This window comes from Tachypleus tridentatus, chromosome 13, assembly GCF_004210375.1.
Source record: "Tachypleus tridentatus isolate NWPU-2018 chromosome 13, ASM421037v1, whole genome shotgun sequence".
In the NCBI taxonomy this organism is placed as follows: Eukaryota; Metazoa; Arthropoda; class Merostomata; order Xiphosura; family Limulidae; genus Tachypleus; species Tachypleus tridentatus.
The window spans coordinates 110,608,243-110,627,423 of NC_134837.1; the positions used below are offsets into that span (position 1 = coordinate 110,608,243).

The following is a 19,181-nucleotide window of genomic DNA, read 5'->3' on the forward strand; positions in this document are numbered from 1 at the left end:
TTTTATTACACACATAATGCTGATATTTATTCCAGATTTGACTTCAGTAGAATTTGTTTTTAATGGTGCACAAAGTTACTCAAGGGTTACCTGCACTGACTTCAGTAGAAACCACAGAAATTGATATACACTGTTTGGTGTTGTCTGAGATGAGCTGAATGAAATAACTTATTGTACAAGTATTTTAAAAGGAGACAAAGCACAAAAAATTTATCTAGACAAGAATTAAAAAAAAAATCCATCTTAGTACATATGCTTTTGTAATACATGCAATACTTTACGTAGAAAATACTTTTATATTTCACTAGAAGCATGCCAAATTTTACAGTAAATTTATAGTCAACATTGCTTTTCCAACATGGGATCAATCCTACTGACTAACATTGTGTACACTGTTACTTGCAACCTGTCCTGCCAGATTAACTCACTTTTGTATACTGGTATGTAGGAAGTATGTTACTTTTCACTGAACCTCTTGAGGATGGTCGATTTGTTCCATAATAAACTGACACATTTTTGTCACCTGAATAATAAAGATAAACATATTACAAAACAAGATAAAGAAATATACTGTAAATTAATTTTTAAAGAAGAACCTCAGCTCCCATTAAAGCTAATGTTCCACTAACTTGACAGAATTCAAGTTCTAAGACTACCAAATATTCCTCATCCACAACTACACCACACTTTCAAGTCGACAATCCAGCTATCTCACACAGACAATACACTATAATCTAACAACTTCAGGTAAATAAAGCAATCATACACCTTCATGATACTAAACACAAAAACATGTATATTGATACTTTGATATTTTGTCTGTACAATTCACACAGTTTTCAGGGATGGAAGAATATCGTCTACACTTCCATCTTTTTTACAACAGGCAGTTGTCATACATTCCAGTATACTTACACTGGATTAAATATTGAGCTAAACATATATACAGATGTTCTTATTTTTTGCCTACACATTTTATATAATACTCAGAGATGTTCTTCCACCCTCTATATTTCTCTTTCTCGCAACAATTCATGACTAGTAAAACGGCGAGGAGTTTGATATTTGAGATAGTTATGACTGGACAAAAATTAAGTATTTAAATGGTTATAGATTAACCACAAGCTAAAGTTTAGTATGAGATAACCATGAATTTGGAATAACTATATTGAGCTTGCAAATTGAAATAACACTGAATATCAGAACATTTAATAAAATTAAAAATGTATGTTTCTTTGTAAAATTGCTTTGTTGGTAGTAATAGACGAAATAGAATTGTGTTGTTTCCAGAAATGTTGAATACAAGACTCTAGAAACGTTATTTCATTTGTACATGCTAATGGTTAGGCTTTGCATGGAGTAACATATCCTATCCTAGCTTTACAAATAACATATTGTTGGAAAGGATTCTAAAGGAGGGTTAAGATGATACTTGGGATGAAAAGCTTGTCATACGACTGAAAAAAAAACAAAATTTAAATAATTCAGGTTAAACACCTTTTTCTTAAGTGAAAAAGAGACAGCCTTAATGAACAGGTCAATTGCCATTAAAATGTCTTGCATGTTAAATTTACAAACAAAGAAATCTTCCAAAGACAGTGATCAAGACCTTGACAATAAAGCACCAGAAAGAACAACATGTGTGTACTATAAATTGGGAGAGATCTATCAAGGTTTTTATTATGCAATTTACAACATGGCAGCATAACTCCATCATATGCAAGACAATGTTACTATACATTCTTACAGCACTACAGGCTATCATTGGCATATGAAGTACTACACAAATATGAAGTTTTCAAATCAAGTGGTAATATCTTTCTTACTTTAAAGCAACCACTAATGGTACCCAACTAAGCAGATTTCAGAAGGCATTAAAAAGAAATATTACAAGTAACTTAAACAAGAAACAAAAACAAACAAGTAACAATCGCATCCAATTTTTCAAAAGGTAGATTAGCATCAAAAGTTACATTTTAAAATGGAACTTTTACTGAAAATGTTGGATTATTATTTTAAAGAAAATAATGAAAGCTATAACAATAAAAAAACAAAATATGGTAATTGTGGTGGGGGAAATTTAAAATGTTCCAGATAAAGGAATTCCACTTAAATATGCTACCAGATGTACAAAGATTATATAACTGTTGTAATCCTATATTACAATCCATGAATCAGGTTTTGAAATTAAAAATTTTCACATCATAGCTGTCAAAGTTTCTTTTTCACAAGTTATTTTTCAACTTAGAAATATATCATTATAACTCAAAACATGGCATGTATCTATCACCTACTGTATCAGTAGGAAAAGTACCATAATCCAGCAGCACTTTTCATCTTAATCCAAAACTAACAAATTGCTTCACAAAACTATTAAAACCTAAGTTTGTTTGTTTTTTTACTTATTAACTCACCTCCTGATAGCAACTTCTGCTGCTCAACTTCTTTAACAATATTGTTATGTATTAGTCTCAGAGGTTGTTGAACCACTGCCATAATATTTCTCAGTGGTGTAAAAATGGGCCTGTAAAAGATAATGGTACAATTTTAAAATCAAAATTTAAAAGCAGAATTTTAAAAAAGAGACAACACTTGCTACCACATCAGTTATCTGTTTAGCAATAATCGAATCTTAGCATTACTTTAGTACTAGTAGAACAATACAACTACAAGAAATGCTTACAGTTTATATTGGCCACTCAATTGCTCATAAAATCATACGACTTGTGTTGCATGTTAACTTCAAGCTTATAACAAAAGTTAGCTAAAACTAAAAAGACAAAAACCTAAAACTAAAAACTTAAAATTGTTATATCACACCGTAAATTCGTGTACCACTTTGGGTTAATTTTAAGCTAAAAACAAATGCGATACTAGTAGTAATATTACTAGGAACTACGCCCACGTAGACAATAACGAAAATATGAAGTTTGCTAATTTAAAATGAATTTAATTCAGTCTTTACAGATTCCGTAAAGTAAGAGTTAAAAGCCTCCCTAATTTGATTAGTCAGATACTCACTTAGCCCAAGGCATATACCACCACTTATCACTGAACAAAACAGTTAATAGAATGAAGTTATCTTAGTGAATAATAGATAAATAACTTATATTTTACTTAATTAACGCGAAGACGCTATTTACACAATATTATTTTATACACGCTTTTCACACATACTCAACAAAAAAACGACTGTCACATAAGGATATTATTTGTTACACACATTTTTGCATAAGAGTACACGAATCTTCAGCTAACACAATTGTAATGTTACTTCACACGCACATCTGACGTTTAAACTGTAAATACCAATAAATACCCGGATGAATAATTACACATCAGCTGGAAGAAGTCTCTACACCAGGTGTTTTTTGTAACTAGATTATTGCAATAATAATTAAAACAAGTACATTACAATAATTAATAATTTTTTCTGGAAAATATAGTTTAGTTTCTTGACATATATTTAAAAAACTTACCTTTTAAATATTATAGCATGATCTAAAATATCGCTTATTATATCATAACAACTAACTATTATATTTTTTTATATTTTAATTTTCTTAAAAGAATAGCATATCACAAAGTGTAACAAATTGCGCTTTTCGTATATTGGCTTATTTACATATCTGTCTCTGGGACTGGTAAGTGGACTTCTATCTTTCAGTTAATTTTCTCCCATGCATTTTTCGAAAAACAAAATTAAAAAGTAGGCCATTTTAAAAGACGTTAGAAGAATGGTTTACTCTAAATGTTAAGAAGAAAATAAACACATCAATAAAATCTCAAATAATGCCCTCTTAAATTGTATTAGCTTTTTCTTTCTGCTTGAGCTTTACCTTTATTATAATATTTTAAATATCCAGCTCATTGTTTTAGAGTGGCATTGCGTTTTTTTACATTGTAATCTATTTATAGAAATATTACTTTCCATATTCTAATTTGCTTATTATCTATGCACATAGTATTTTAAATGAGACCTCGTAAAAGCCTTACTTGATGTTGTAATAATATTCTTTACCTTCGCTTTAGAATTCCAATAAATAAATTCCACAAGTGTAATATCGCTTTTTACCACAACTGACCACTCAGCAAAAGATGCCAGAATTATATCAGTGATATAATCTAGATCATCTTTTTTCTCCACAACACTGATGATGATGTGATGCTTCTACACAAAAAGTAAGTCTTTTCTAAATTTGCATAGCGTCTATACATAATATATAACACATTTAAATTAATCTTTCAGATTGCTATCTGTTTTGGTTTGGAATTACTGGTTATTCATCCTCAACCCCGGATTATGGCCAAGTGATGACGAGAAACCCACTAGAAGAAAAATGTATTCTAAAGACGACTGGTTATTAACACTTTTATTAAATTAAAGTGGAGAACAATGTTTGACCTTCTTAGCTCATCTTCAAAGAGTTAACTTGAAAATGACCTAAGAAGGCCGAAACTTTGTTCTCTACTGTAGTTTAATAAAAGTTTTAATGCCCATACCAGCTATCTTTAGAATACAAACCACTTTTTCATCCCTATTATTTGTGAAGTTGTATTATATTCCTGAACATCTAGAAGGTTGAAGTCATTCGTGATATTCCTAAATTTGTATGCCACTTAACCCATAATTATTAGTAATCTTTGATTTGTTTATAATTGTACTATATTCTTGAATTTTATTATAATGTCCATATTTGACAACATAGTTAAAAGAAAAGGGTATCCAATCATTCTGGTATTAAGTTGCGAGTTATTTCTGCCCTCCTCTGCATCACCTTATCATAATTGATTACCCTATGATCATAGGCAGCGGAAATGGGAAACGCTGTGGGCAAGTATCCCTAAATGTTGATATGGTAGCAAAGTACCTCTTCGAATGGAAAATAGAAATTTGCGGTTAATTATGGGAGAAAGTTACTATTTCAACTTTAAGTATGAACCACGGTTAACATGGTAAGTAAGGTGTCCCACCAAATTCAAATTTTTTGTTCCGACAGCTATGTCTGTGATTAGTAAATGTCATGTCTCATCAATCTAGAGTAGGTGTACACAACACATTATCATCCAAGTGTAAGGTATACAGTGCCTGAGCACGGTGGATTTTTTGTACAATTTCAAATAATAGGAAGAGTTGATGTGCTACATACTTTAGATCACCCTGAAGCTCATATCTAAATTTGTTTGAAGGTAAGCGCAAAGCAACACGATGAGCTATCTGTGCACTCCCCACCACGGGTATCTAAACCCCGTTTCTAACGTTATAAGTCCTCAGACATGCCGCTAGAAGCCGGGTTACGATACCCGTAGCGGGCAGAGCATAGATAGCCCATTGTGTAGCTTTGTGCTGAAGCCTAAACAAACAAAAAACACAACGTTATGCCACTAAGGGGGAGTATGATGTTTAAATAAACATCGAACTAGTGTATATACGTAAAACGTTTAATCACCCCTGGTTTAGTACGTACCATACGATACCTGACATCTGGTATGGAGTGCCGCTATCGCTAACACTGTTTTTGAAACTGACATTTTTTAGGATAATTTGTTTTGTCAATGGTTAACTGAAAACGAAACAGACAAATTTATTGATAAGTGATAGTATTTTGTTGTTGCAGTAATCTAATACAGACTTCTCAGAACAGCTATATATATATTTGTAATTGAAGAGAGGAATGTAGCTAATAACCATACAACCTTCGATATATTTAATGACAATATTTAAAGAACACGACGTCAAAATTAAATTAATATAACGATACTAATAATAATAAATAAATAAGTTCACGGCAGCAATTCAATCACGTAACATGTTTAATTGTTTTTCGTATGCAAAATGTAATGTAAGTATATCATAAAATTTAATACAGAAGATCATATAATAGTATAATATTAATTATAAATAGTAATTTTTAATAATATAAATGCTTGGGATTTTTTAAACTAATTTTCCGACATAAACGTGTGTTTTCTTATAACAAAATCACATCGCGTTATCTGCTGTGTCCACCGTGGGGAATCGAACTCCTAATTTTAGCGTTGTAAATCTAAAGACTTATCGCTGTCGCAGCAGGGGACTACCTTACATGAAATATAAACTAGCTGATTTATATGAATGTATTGTATTATCAAGTGAAACGTGTTGACCAATAAAACGTTTTGCTAAAATTGTCCAGTCAAGGAATTTACGAAAACATTTAACAGTATTTTAAACTAAATTTTTACATAAAAATAAATTAATAAACCTTCCAAATTATTATTAAAATGAACTGAAGATGTAAACACTAAATATTAAATATAAAAGCATTGTAAGTAAATGCAAAGAATGCTTTATATATATATATATATACACACACACACACACACACACACAATAGCCTGGCATGGCTAAGTGAGTTAAGGCGCTCGATTCGTAAGCTGAGTGTCGCGGGTTCGAATCCCCGTCGAACCAAAAATGCTTGCCCTTTTAGCCGTGGAAGCGTTATAATGTGACGGTCAATCCCACTATTCGTTGGTAAAAGAGCAGCCCAAGCTTACACTACTAAATTAGGGACGGCTAGCACAGATAGCCCTCGAGTAGCTTTGTGCGAAATTCGAAAACAAAAGACAATTACATCATGGATAGCCAGTAAGACATTGCCACAGACTGAATCAGCTGAATGTGTCAAATCACATAGGCGAGTCTAATTTAGTCCGAAACATTATGCATATTACAAAACTATATTATCATAGAAATATAAAATGTACACATGATTATAATTTATATTTTCTAATACAAATATGACGAGAGTAGCGCTTTACATATATGAAAAATAGAGCGATGCTACCTGCAATGCTATATTTTTAAATATAACGTCGATTCCTTCGTCATTCCTATAAACATAGCGACTCTACGTATCGCGTGCTATTTATAGCAGCGCTACTCCAAGTGCTGATTAATACATAGAATGGTTAAAACAAATTCTTAAATGTAAGTTTTTGTGTGTTACGTGGTATTTAGATTACAGCTTAAACTAATGTATACAATTTTAACCTCGCTACAGTTTGTGTATACAACGTATGATCGAAACAGAATCGAAGTATACAGTATCTGATTCCCCTGTAGATATTATGTACAATTTTTTGATAACTGGTATATAACATGTTAGTTGGTTTGTTTGTCACTTCAGTTATGTGAAAATTGAACTCGTGTTTCAAAACGTACTAGGCCTACGAGAAACTTTTGTAGTTACGAGAGAAAATTATCAAGTCTAATGCCTTAACTGTTTATTGTTATTTGTGAAGTTAGGCCTATTGCTTGGTTAGGTTAGTAAATGAAATTTTTCGAACTTGTAATCAAGAAATAAACACTTCTTTATTATTAAGTGGACTAGATTAAACATTATTATTTTTACCAAATGATCCAAAACAACTCGCTCAACGATAGAAACCGATACAACACTTATGTAAAGAGTGTGATTGTTTTGATGAAAAGAAACTAGATTTCAGACATAACTTCAATATGACGATAAGGGCTCAAAGCAATATTCAAGATTTAATGGAAATGCTGAAATAATGGATACAAGATTAATAAAGAAGATAAAGACAATTAGAAGAAAGCAAGGCATTGAAAAAATCACAGAAACTCAAGAGAAGATTAAAAAGAGAGAGTGTGTGTTTCTTATAGCAAAGCCACATCGGGCTATCTGCTGTATTCACTGAGGGGAATCAAACCCATGATTGTAGCGTTGTAAATCCATAAACTTACCGCTGTCCCAGCAGGGGGCTAAAAAGAGAGACAAACAGAGAGAAGAATCAAAGAACTGAGACATAATGCTTACATAAGTACTGTGAGTCCAGATGGAAGACAAAATAGAAATTTGCATAATAAAATTGAAAAAGCCATAGAAAATATACAGAAAAATAAACCTGATGTAGTGCAGAAGGATTATATCATCAACATCAGGATGAAACATCTAGAATCTGACCTGATTAGTGAAAGTATCAAACAAATCTCACCTCTCTCTGCATGAGTTCAAGAATTTCAACCTAAGACACCATTAACTATGTTCCCTGTTACACTACAAATTTACCAAGTTATGAAATTTATCAAGCAAGTTGAACAATATTACTCAGTTGAGAAACCAAGAGATTATGATGGAAAGATACTTTGGGAGGAATAACGGGCACAGTTAGAAATAATTTCAAATACGAATAAGTAGAATAATGAGCTACAGGCTGTCATCTACCAACATATTTAAAAAGACTAGCCCTAACAGCATCATCCAATTTTGCAACAGAGATCCATATAAATTATCAGTCATTAGAGGCTGTTTTATCAAGCAGGATAAGAAAGTCAAATAAAAACAAAGTTTTTAAAGTTGTAGAAGAAAGATAGAAAAAAAGATATCTTAGTCAAATTTGCTGAAAATGTGAAAAGACTTGCCCAATGGTCTTCACGCGAAATTATGGATTTATTAGGATGTGGCCAATTCATTAACGATATATAATAGATGAAGATATGCGAATTATGCTAAATCAAAGTAGGCGTATAAATATTTAAGGAAAGTTGTCTAGTTGGTAATGGAACTTTATTAAGTTAGTTGCAGATAAAGAACTAAATTAAACATCCAGAAATTACGAGTTTATCGGATGAAGTAATATAGAAACATTAGATCATTTTTATGTGATAAATACCCAGGAAACAAACGTTTAATGAGACAACTTTTAATTCTGAATATAAAATAAAACACACTACAAGACAGAATGTTTCAATTGTAAATTAAAATGATATATTGTTAAAAACTACTTTTTGGTGTTAAGAGCTGCTCCCAAAGGAAGACACGAAATAGTAACTACTATATGTGTTGAAAATGTGAACATTAAATCCGAGGCTACAATGAACCAACATGATAAAAGACCCAGGAGATGACATTCTGAAGATGATACTCAGTCTGACAAAGAGAGGATAGGTTTCATTCTTTAAAGAGACCAATTCGTGAGCCAACGAATTCACTAATGGAAAGTTTTTTAATATGATGCTTGACACTGATTTTAGAGCTACCATTATTCAATCTGATCTTGTAACAAAACCTGTAAAATAGTTTTCAGAGATTAAACAAAAAATAAATGTATGTGAACAAGAAATGATGAAACAATTCCAGCAAAAGGAAGTTAGAAGTCACCCTCAAAGTAGGAATGTTTTCTGCACAATATTGTTTTTGAGTAATTAACAAAGAGAAAGAGTGGATATTAGGAACAGACTTTATGTGGATACACATGCGAGGATATACTTCCTTGACATAATTTTACGGTTTAGAACAAGAACAGTTCTTGTGCACTAAATTAAAGTGGAAACAAGTATGTAAGGACGTGATAATAAGGACATCCTGAACTCAGGAAGACGTGTGCTTCAAGCTAAAGATCATACACCACGTCGGTAGCTAAATGATTACTTACATAGAAGATTTCGCCACAGGTAAGTAAACCGACTGTTGTGATAACTTTCAGAAGGATAGAACCACTAGTGGATTCTCTTGACCATGTACTTGAAGAAAATTGTCCCAGTGGCAAGACGACAAATGTTGACAGAGGAAAGATAATCTAATCTTTGTGCAGTAAGCTTCGGGAAAGAAAATTATTAAAATATTTGGTGACTGGATAGTTTAAAAACAGTATATGAGTAAAGAAAGAAGATTTTGTTTTACTTATTAAAATTTCGATTATACTTTATTGAATTTGGTTTGTTTTGAATTTCGCGCAAAGTTACACGAGGGATATCTGCGCTATCCGTTCCTAATTTAGCAGTGTAAGACTAGATTGAAGGCAACTAGTCATTACCACCCACCACCACCTCTTGGGCTGCTCTTTTACCAACGAATAGTGGGATTGATAGTATTGTCAAAGCTTTTAATCATTAATTACATGTGTTAATTCAAAGGAAGCTTAGGTATAATGTACCATTGTTTTATCGTGAAATACGATTGCTGTACACTTTTTAAATATAGACGTTCGTAATGTTGTTTTATCAGATGGAGATACCACGCGTTGATCGCGTGGCTAAAAAGGAGAAGAATTTTGTTGAAAGCTCATTAAATGATTTGAGGAATATGAAACAAGTGTTAGGCAAGACTAGATAAAACTGTTGTTTGGTTATTCAGTAATGCGTTTGTTAGTCGGGTTATATGTTATTTCAGTTTTGTAAATATTAAGTCATGTTTCAACAAAGTGCTGGAAACAGAGAACGTAACGTGGATATAAGAGGAAATTATCAAGTCATTGATTAGCATGAGTTGTGAGGTTGAGCCAATCGTTCGGCAAATGTTAGTTTAGTAAATGAAATTTATAGGCCTAGTAGTCGAAGAAATTTACTTGTTTGTTGACATTCGCGTAAAATTGCTAGAAGCTATCTGCACTAACTATCTCTAAAATAAAAATGATAGACAAGAGATAAGGTAGCTCGTCACTACCACCTACAGTTCATTGCACGTGTGGTATGTTTGTTTTTGGAATCTTACAGCTTGTGATGCCACTTTGGTTTGGATCCATTTATACTTGACATATCTAAGGGATTTACATAAATTATTGGGGTACTCTTCTACCAATGAAAAGTGGGAATGACTGCCACATTAGAACGCTCCCACATCTGAAACGAGGAACATGTTTAATGACTGAATTCAAACTCAAGACCCGCAGATTGAGAGCCGAGTACCCTAATCACCAGGCTATGTCAGGCCTCTCCTTGAAGAAATGAATTGTTTTCATTACTATAAAAGTGGGTTAGACATTGCATTTTTCATTTTTACGAATTCCAAAGAAATGTCTTTAATAATAGGAGTCATTAAAGCACGTGCTTATAAAATAGAGAAGAAAGCCCCTATGTGGTACACTTTAAAAGTACAAAACGTACTATGGTGTTTCTATTCCAGATATATATAGCTGATATACTTCGTTTATAAAACATGCTATTTATTAGCACGTTTATTAAAATTAACTTAAAGCGTTAATTTTAATGTTAAAAGAACGATTTTAATTGTACTTCTGTGGTATTCTAACTTACAATATGTTTGTGTTTTATTTTCAAATATAAATAGTATAAAACCGCATTTCACTCTAGCACTTTTTTGTTTCTTAGATTATTTTCGTACGCTTTGGAATTTATTTACTGAAATTGTTAAAGTGCATTGACTTCTAATCAAAGCAATAAATCATAAATGAGAACAGTAAAAAAATCAATACTAATTATAACAAATTTTATATACATTATTGTCAACAATGAGCAGAATGTATTTACTCATCAGTTGAGGGATGGGTAATGTATTCTTTATTTCAGAAAAAGTGTGAGTTTTCTTATAGCACAGCCATATCGGGCTATCTGCTGTGCCTATCGAGGGAAAATCGAATCCCTGATTTTAGCGTTATAAATCCGTAGACTTACTGCTGTACCAGCGGGAGGCATTTAGAAAAAGTAATAAAAACAAATTTAAACTTATTTAGCCATAAAAACACAAGCGTTTAGAAATACTTTTTTAAAGATTACAAGCAAAACTTCTTTCATGATTCTTGGTCAAAGTGTAACATTAATGAAATAAAACATATTTTATATTTATATTGCTTGATCAGGTTTGATACCTGTTATTTTTTCACTGTAGATATTGAAATCCAAACTTCAGCGTTGACTGCTGAGCCAATAGGGAAGGAGGTGGTATTAAGTGATTACAAAATAAGTGTATTTATAAGTTTTTATTGTTTCTCAAAAGGTAATTGTACACCTCAATACCTCAAATATATAATTTTACTACTTGGAATTGTGATATTGTCCGTTATTTGTATGAGATAATAACAGCCACTTACTTACAATACCACATCATTCTTACCAACTTATACGTTTTCAGAAACTTATCACTTGAGATATTTAACTAATAATAACAATAAAACTTCCAAGTACAGTAGTTTACGATTTGTGTCACGAAGTTTAAAAATAAAATAACTTATGTTGAGCTTTATAGTACGCGTTAATTTTAAGTTAAAGTTCGTTTGAAAGAAACATAACTTATAAAAAGGTTTAAAATTGTAGTATTGTGTTTAATAGGAATTTCTCTGGAAATATTTAAATTATTTGTTTAAACAGGATAGATGACAGTTAAAAACAGGCTGAGGAAATTACTTGTGTACCTCCTCTTCAATACCTGAAAACAAAACAAAAACAAGAAGAAAGAAAAGCAGTGAATAGCTGTGCTTAATGCCGCAGTTTCTATTATTTTATTTTCTATGTTTATGAACTTATCTCTTTCGTCTGGGATCTCCGTCCACGATTTTGAACCTAGAAGGACCAAATTTGATAGGGTTTCCTTCTTTATATGGTACAGTCCCTTTAGTATGGAACTAAAATGCATCAAAAGGATCATCGAGGCATGATGGAGGTCCAGAAGTAGATTTTTGGAGTCGCTAAATCAGAAGCTGTTATCGGATTTTGTGTTCGAGGCACCCTCTGCATCTCTGGGGCGTCATGTATGAAACTGTGTTAATGCTCTTATTTATAAGCTAACGAGACAAAACGTGGAAAACGTGTTCATATACCATGGGCGGTGTCTTAATGGACTTGTTTTAGGGTACAGATCCATTTTGGGTAGCTATAGAAGTAAATGGGAAAAATGAGGGAACTTGATCGATATATTGTGGCCTCTGTTAATCATGAGGGGACCTTTGAACCCTGCTGCGGAGTTTATGTTAGTCTTCTATGTTAATTCACGTTGTATATATGTACGAATTTGTTTGTTTGCGAGTTCTTCACACAATTTAGGAACAAGTAGGACAAGTAGGATCAAAGTTCACAGGCGGACTCAGGGTAGTCATTGGGGATGGGTGTCCTTATCTACATGGCTATTCTTCTACTTTTATTTATTTGAGGAACCAAGGTGAGCTAAAACGCATCCGAAACGCTATCCAAGCATGATGGATGCCCATAAATATGTTTGTACGGCCGTTGAACTCGATTCTTGCACTGCTTTTTTGTTCTTGACCCCCCTTGAATTTTGAGAGCAATGTGTTTCAAACTGTTCGTATAACTTCCCATAATAATTAAGGAAACCAATATGTGGTATGCGTGCAAAGCAACACGAGTGAGTGATCTGTTTTTTATTTTTATTTTTGGCATGGACTCCTCCTCTCCTTGAGATAACTATAGAAATGATTGGGGATAATGGAAGACCTTTACTGGTACACTGGGGCGTATTTTAATCATGAAAAGGACTGAGCATGGCTCCATCCGCCCCTAGTTTGAACCAAAGCAAATTATTGAAAAACGAAACAACATAACTGTCATAATGTTTTGTTTTTTTTCCAACGTGATTTAAAAGAGTAACTGAATTAGAGATGTGGATATATATTTAAAGTAATATATTACTAGTAAATGCAGTATATCCTATTATAATACCCATCTTAGACTGTTATGTTCATCTTACAGGCTTTGATGTAACGATAGCTCATTCTTCTGAGAGGTTAACTGTGGGTTTAAATTGCTGCAATATATGCGTTAACTGAGAAAATTGTTTGCAATACGTAGGCCTTGTTAATCGGTTTTTATTAAACTCTCGGAATAATAACTTTTCTCGAGTGAGGTTAATTGATCGTCAGATACTTCTGATTAAGAGTAGGCTAACTCTATAGAGCATACCTGAAACCTTACAGATTAACGATTCTGACTTCGTGTAACAAACCGACTAGTCTTACATACATGACATCATACATGTACTCACGAGAAGCAACTATAATAATATTTTGATTAAACTGATTAGTTACAATATTTTCAAAGTCATAAGCAAAGTTCATTAGTGAGAACTAAATGTGTTTATTTTCTTTTTTCAAGTAAATCTAAGTATGTTTTGAAGTATCTATCGCAGAAGTGCATTAACGGCTGTTGCTTATTACACTCGAATGAAAGAAAATAAGCATTTAAAGGATGAATTGTTTGTCTTAAAATATCGGCTTTTGTATTAGTACTGTATTATTTCACACAATCACACATATCAATCAAATATGTTATGTATTTGACTGGTGTTTTAACATGTACTTTTAGCAAAAACTAATGCATGATAGAAGCACCTACGCATACACCTTCAGGTTTGTTTGTTTTTTGACAAAAACATTTTTTAAACTTTGTATGGCACAATCGTATACTAATTTATTGAAAGCGATAACAACAAAAAGATTTGTCAGAACTAAAACCATGGAATGTGGAAGGCCATGTATTCGTTTAGTCATAACAAAAATTAGGAAACTACCAGAAATCGTCTGACGTCATCCTCCACAGGGTCTCGGAAAGATGCGTCATACTTTAGGTTGGAAAGTTTTATTATTATTGCTGTTTAATAACTTGCCTTAGTAAAAAACAAAAAAAAAAAAGGAAAGAAAAAAACAACAAAAACTCCAGTTCTTCCGAATAGTCTTTTATTAACGGTTTATGGATTACTTAATTATAGATTGACGAAGAATTTCACATTTGTGGCTTAGCCCTATATGGCTATACAGAGAAATTAAGTGTGATAACATTTGTTCTAAATGTATACTTACAAATATCCAGCTCTGTGAGTAAGGTTTATAACTTTAGATAGGTGAATACGCTGATAGAATAAAAATTCTTATCGTAAAGAGGATCAGTTACGTGCGTGTGTATGTCAGCATACATCACCCAGAATTGGTTGGCTTGATTACCGTCATTTCTGGTATGGGAACTGGAAACAGTCCAAGAGTGCACAACGGCCATTCTGTTTTATGATTTTTTTTTACCGAGAAGGGGGAATAACAACAAAAAGAAAACAAACAACAACACTGAAATAGGGCACATTTTCACCTTTTATTTAAAATATATTTTTGACTTTGAATTTAAAGACATTTAAATAAGTCAATTATTATCTTCCGTAAAACAGGGTATGCACCTAACATATTATGAGGTCATTAGGAACTTAATAACAAAATAAATTAAACGAGGAACATTATTTAGCATTGTCCTTTATAAAACTTGTACTCCCTTAACGGGTATCCTCAGCTATCTTAAACATGAAATACTCTGAGATAACATCAGTTTTTAGATCGGTAAACATAACATTATGTAAACGCGTTGATAAAATCAAATCTAAGTAGATGAACAAACTTACAGAATAAGAACAAAAGTAAACAACTGATACAATAACAATTTTCGAGAAATTTCTGATAGAATTATAGTGTTAGTTAAACACTGATATAACAATAATATTAGATAGTTAAATATTGATAGAAAAGGCTTAACTAGGTGCTTGAATGTTGGGAGCTCGGGCCCATGGATCCGAGAATTTTCGAGATATCTGTGATTTTCAGATCATAATTTTCATTTTTGATTTTTTTTTACACAACGACTGGGTATAAGAGGCACTGAAAAATAAAACTATAGCACGAGCCCAGTGTACCAGTTCTTAACGACGCCTCTGACTGATAGAATTACAATATTACTTAAACATTGATAGAATAACAACTTGAGATAGCTAAGCACAGATTTCAAAAGTAAAGATTTTAGATAGGTAACGGAATTTTAGAGCGATACAGTTATAACTCAACATAGATAAACACATGGGTAGAATAAAATGTTCAAGAAATAAATATATTAATCGAATGAAAACCAGACAAATAGAAAACAGCAATACAATAAGTACTATATATAAATAAGTACACTGGTCGAGTTAAAGCATTAGAGAAGTAAACATACTGATGCTGTTAAAACTTTATATAAACAAAAACATTGACAGAATAGAACTTTAGGAAAAAAACTCAACTTTGACAGTTTAATACATTAATAAATAAAAACAATTCTAGGAATAGATAATCATTGGTAAATAAAAACACTTGCAAATACTTTAAATAGGTAACTCCAATAATACAACAACTTTGCATAAGTTTCACATAAATAAACATATTGAAAAAAAAAACATTTTTTTTATAATTACTTACACTGGTACAAATAAATATAATTTATTAATAGAATAAAACCTAGTTTAAATAAGTTAATACACTCTTACAATAGTGACTGCAAAAAACAAGTACATCATTAAAATTAGACGTTTAGGTAAACAAATAAAAAACATGAAAAACAAACAGAAGATTGTTTGTTGTTAAGTACAAAACTATACAATGAGCTATCTGTGCTCAACTCACTGCAGGTATTGCAACCAGATTTAGTATCCCTCAGACTTACTACTGAGTTGCATTAACGAGTTAAAAATATTTAATTAGTAAACACAGTAACAATATAACATTTTTACACAGATAGATATGCTGATAGAATAATTTCATTAGTTAGATATGCACAGAGTGAAATTAACATTTTAAATAGATAATCCCTCTAAAAGATACTTTAACCACTCACATATTTCAGGCCAAGATAAATTAATACACTGTTAGAACAGAAATTTTTGAAAAACAATTTTTTTAAACAAAATTTTTGTCGTTAAACACAAAGCTACAACATGGGCTATCTGTCCTGCTCTTCTCACCACCAGTATCGAAACCTGGTTTCTAGTACTATAAGCACATAAACATAATGTTGTGTCACTGGGGCAGAAGTTTTATTTTAAAAAAATCATAGAATAACACTGTATACAGATAATTAAACTGAAAGAACTATAGGGAGTTGAACACTGATAAAATAAATATGTCAACTGAATAGTAACAGTGACTGAATAAATAAATGCATTCAATTATACTCCAAACGTTTTAGATAAAAACATCAGACAGAACAAACATTGACAGTAGGATAACTTTAGAGAAATAAAGGTATAGAAGTACAACAAAATTACTGAAAAAACATAAATGAACCAAACTGACAGTATTATTTTAGATAAAAACATCAGACAGAACAAACATTGACAGTAGGATAGCTTTAGAGAAATAAAGGTATAGAAGTACAACAAAATTACTGAAAAAACATAAATGAACCAAAGTGATAGTATTAAAGAATTTGATAGATAAACATGCTTGTATAATAACTTTGGGTAGATTAATATGTTGATATAATAAAACTTTAGGTAAGTAAACAGAAATTGATAGAGTAAACATTTTGGGTATATATATATGTGTATCTAAACATACAAAATTTAGAAGAAGATCTTTTGGTTTGGTTAGGTCAATGTATAAAAGAATATCTGAATACTAGTGCTGGTACGTTTTCAAATATCTGCAAATACCTAGATAAGGAATCTGATGGAACTACTGATAAAAAGAAATTCGGCATAAAATATAATTCCAACAAATAATTAAAAAAAAAAGAAATTAAGATGGATATTGAACTACAAACATTCTGGAAGAACAAAGTTTTTGAATACATAAACATATTGACACAATAATTACTGAAAATCAAACATTGATAGAATGGTAGAATAAATACTTTAGACTGATACACACTGATAAATCAAAGAATTTATGTAGAAGTAATAGCATAAAATATGAATGCCTTGGCACACTTGGGTAAATGATAATGTATTTGGTATTTACAACCTAAACGGTGTCTTATATGACACATGGTCAGAGATTCATCCTCAGATACCAGCATGGCCAGTCAAAATTTCAAACTACTGACTAGAGAGAGAGGACAACTTGTTCACAGCATCTGTCACCTACATAGCTACTCTTAACCAAATAGTAATATTGAAGGCACTGAGTTTGTTCTGTTGCACACTGTGAGCTTCAACCTAGGACCTCCTGATTTGTAACCCTACAAACTAATGCCCTAGGCTATAGCAAACATAGGAGTGATAAAGAGATTTATAGAATAATAAAAAAAGAGAATCAACTTAAGACACCCAAACACAACGGTAAAACAAACATTTAGATAAATAAATATGTATTTAGAATAACAACTTTAAATAAATAAATAAACTGATAAAATATCTTTTAAGGAAATACAGAGACAGAGATAATAAAGAAACTTTTGAAAGACAAACATGTTGTTTGAATAGCATCTTTGGATCAGAGATTAATGGGCTGGAAGATAAACTGGTATGATTTAGATTTATATACAAGCAAATATATGGAAAGAATAAAATTATTAGGTAATTAAACACTAGTAGAATAGATATAAATGAGTAAATAGGAAAATATTTAAATAATAAAAAACAAATATTCATTTTTCTGCACTACATGATTTATTTCTAATCCAAAAATTAACTAAACAGGTTGGTATGTTGTCAATAATTATTATTACTCTCATATATAGGCAGGCAATAGGTATTTATATAGGCAGGCAATAGGTATTTAAGTTGAATAAATTTACCTAGTGTTGTAATTTTACATCTTCTCTGACTAAAAAAACCTTTGCAATTCAATGAAGAAAAAAAATGCCAGACATAAATCAGTTGATTAATAATAAATTGTCCAAGTGGCAATTCCTGCAAAATACTTCCATAACTATGAGATTTATGGTTCCATGAACTTATCAAGACGTCTATAAAACTATCACTAGTTTCTTTTGAATAATTAATTCTGAGTCACTAATGAAGGGCACTTACAACAACCGGATCACGTGCTAAACAGGAAATTAATGGGTTATGCAGGAAGCCTTCGTTTCAAATATATTAGTGCCATAGTTCAGTGTAGAATGAAAACCACGTTACCAACACATTTTTCTGTAATTATGACACAGGAAATAATTTTTAACAGTGAATACTATCTTGCTTTTATTGTGTTTTCATGTTCATTGATAACCGTTTCAAGTCGTGAGAGAGAGAGGGTAATTCCTAACCCAAGGTTTAGTCAAATAAAACTTATGTGACATTTTAAAACTCCTTTTGTCGTATTTCTGTGAATGCCACAAATGTAAAATATGTTCCTCTCGCTGTTTTACGATTGTTTGAAAGCAAGTTTGTTTTTTCTGGATGTTTTAATTGTGTGCTTAACTAAATTTAAAATGTCATCTTTATTCGTTCGTTAGCCACTAGTAACTTCAATGACACAGATGACGTGTAAATATAGGACATACCTTAAGAGTACGTCAAATCTCTCGCACGATTACCTGTGTGACATCTATCGTTTACATTTTGTAAACCTCAGCAACATGCATTTATCATGAAAGGAGAAACCGTTCTTAATTTCTTGGTACATTGAAATTTTAACCAAATAAAATATATTAGCTAATGTGAGAAGACTTCTCAACATAATTACAATTATTTAACAGAGTG

General features: G+C 31.6%; 1 protein-coding gene across 5 annotated transcripts in view; it reads right to left on the bottom strand.

Moving 5' to 3' along the window:
• LOC143236938 (eukaryotic translation initiation factor 4E transporter-like) overlaps positions 1-19,181 on the bottom strand; it is a 93,005-nt gene that overhangs the window by 37,470 nt on the left and 36,354 nt on the right. For 2 of the 5 annotated variants that reach the window (XM_076475652.1, XM_076475648.1), the window contains exons 1-3: positions 3,022-3,327; positions 2,415-2,524; positions 429-523 (exon numbers count right to left, since the gene is read on the bottom strand). In XM_076475652.1, the coding sequence (XP_076331767.1) occupies positions 429-523; positions 2,415-2,524; positions 3,022-3,035 (219 nt within the window). In that variant the 5' untranslated portion in view covers positions 3,036-3,327. Of the gene's footprint in view, positions 1-428; positions 524-2,414; positions 2,525-3,021; positions 3,330-19,181 lie in introns of those variants that run through there. The other 3 variants (XM_076475650.1, XM_076475651.1, XM_076475649.1) reach the window with 2 other exon arrangements.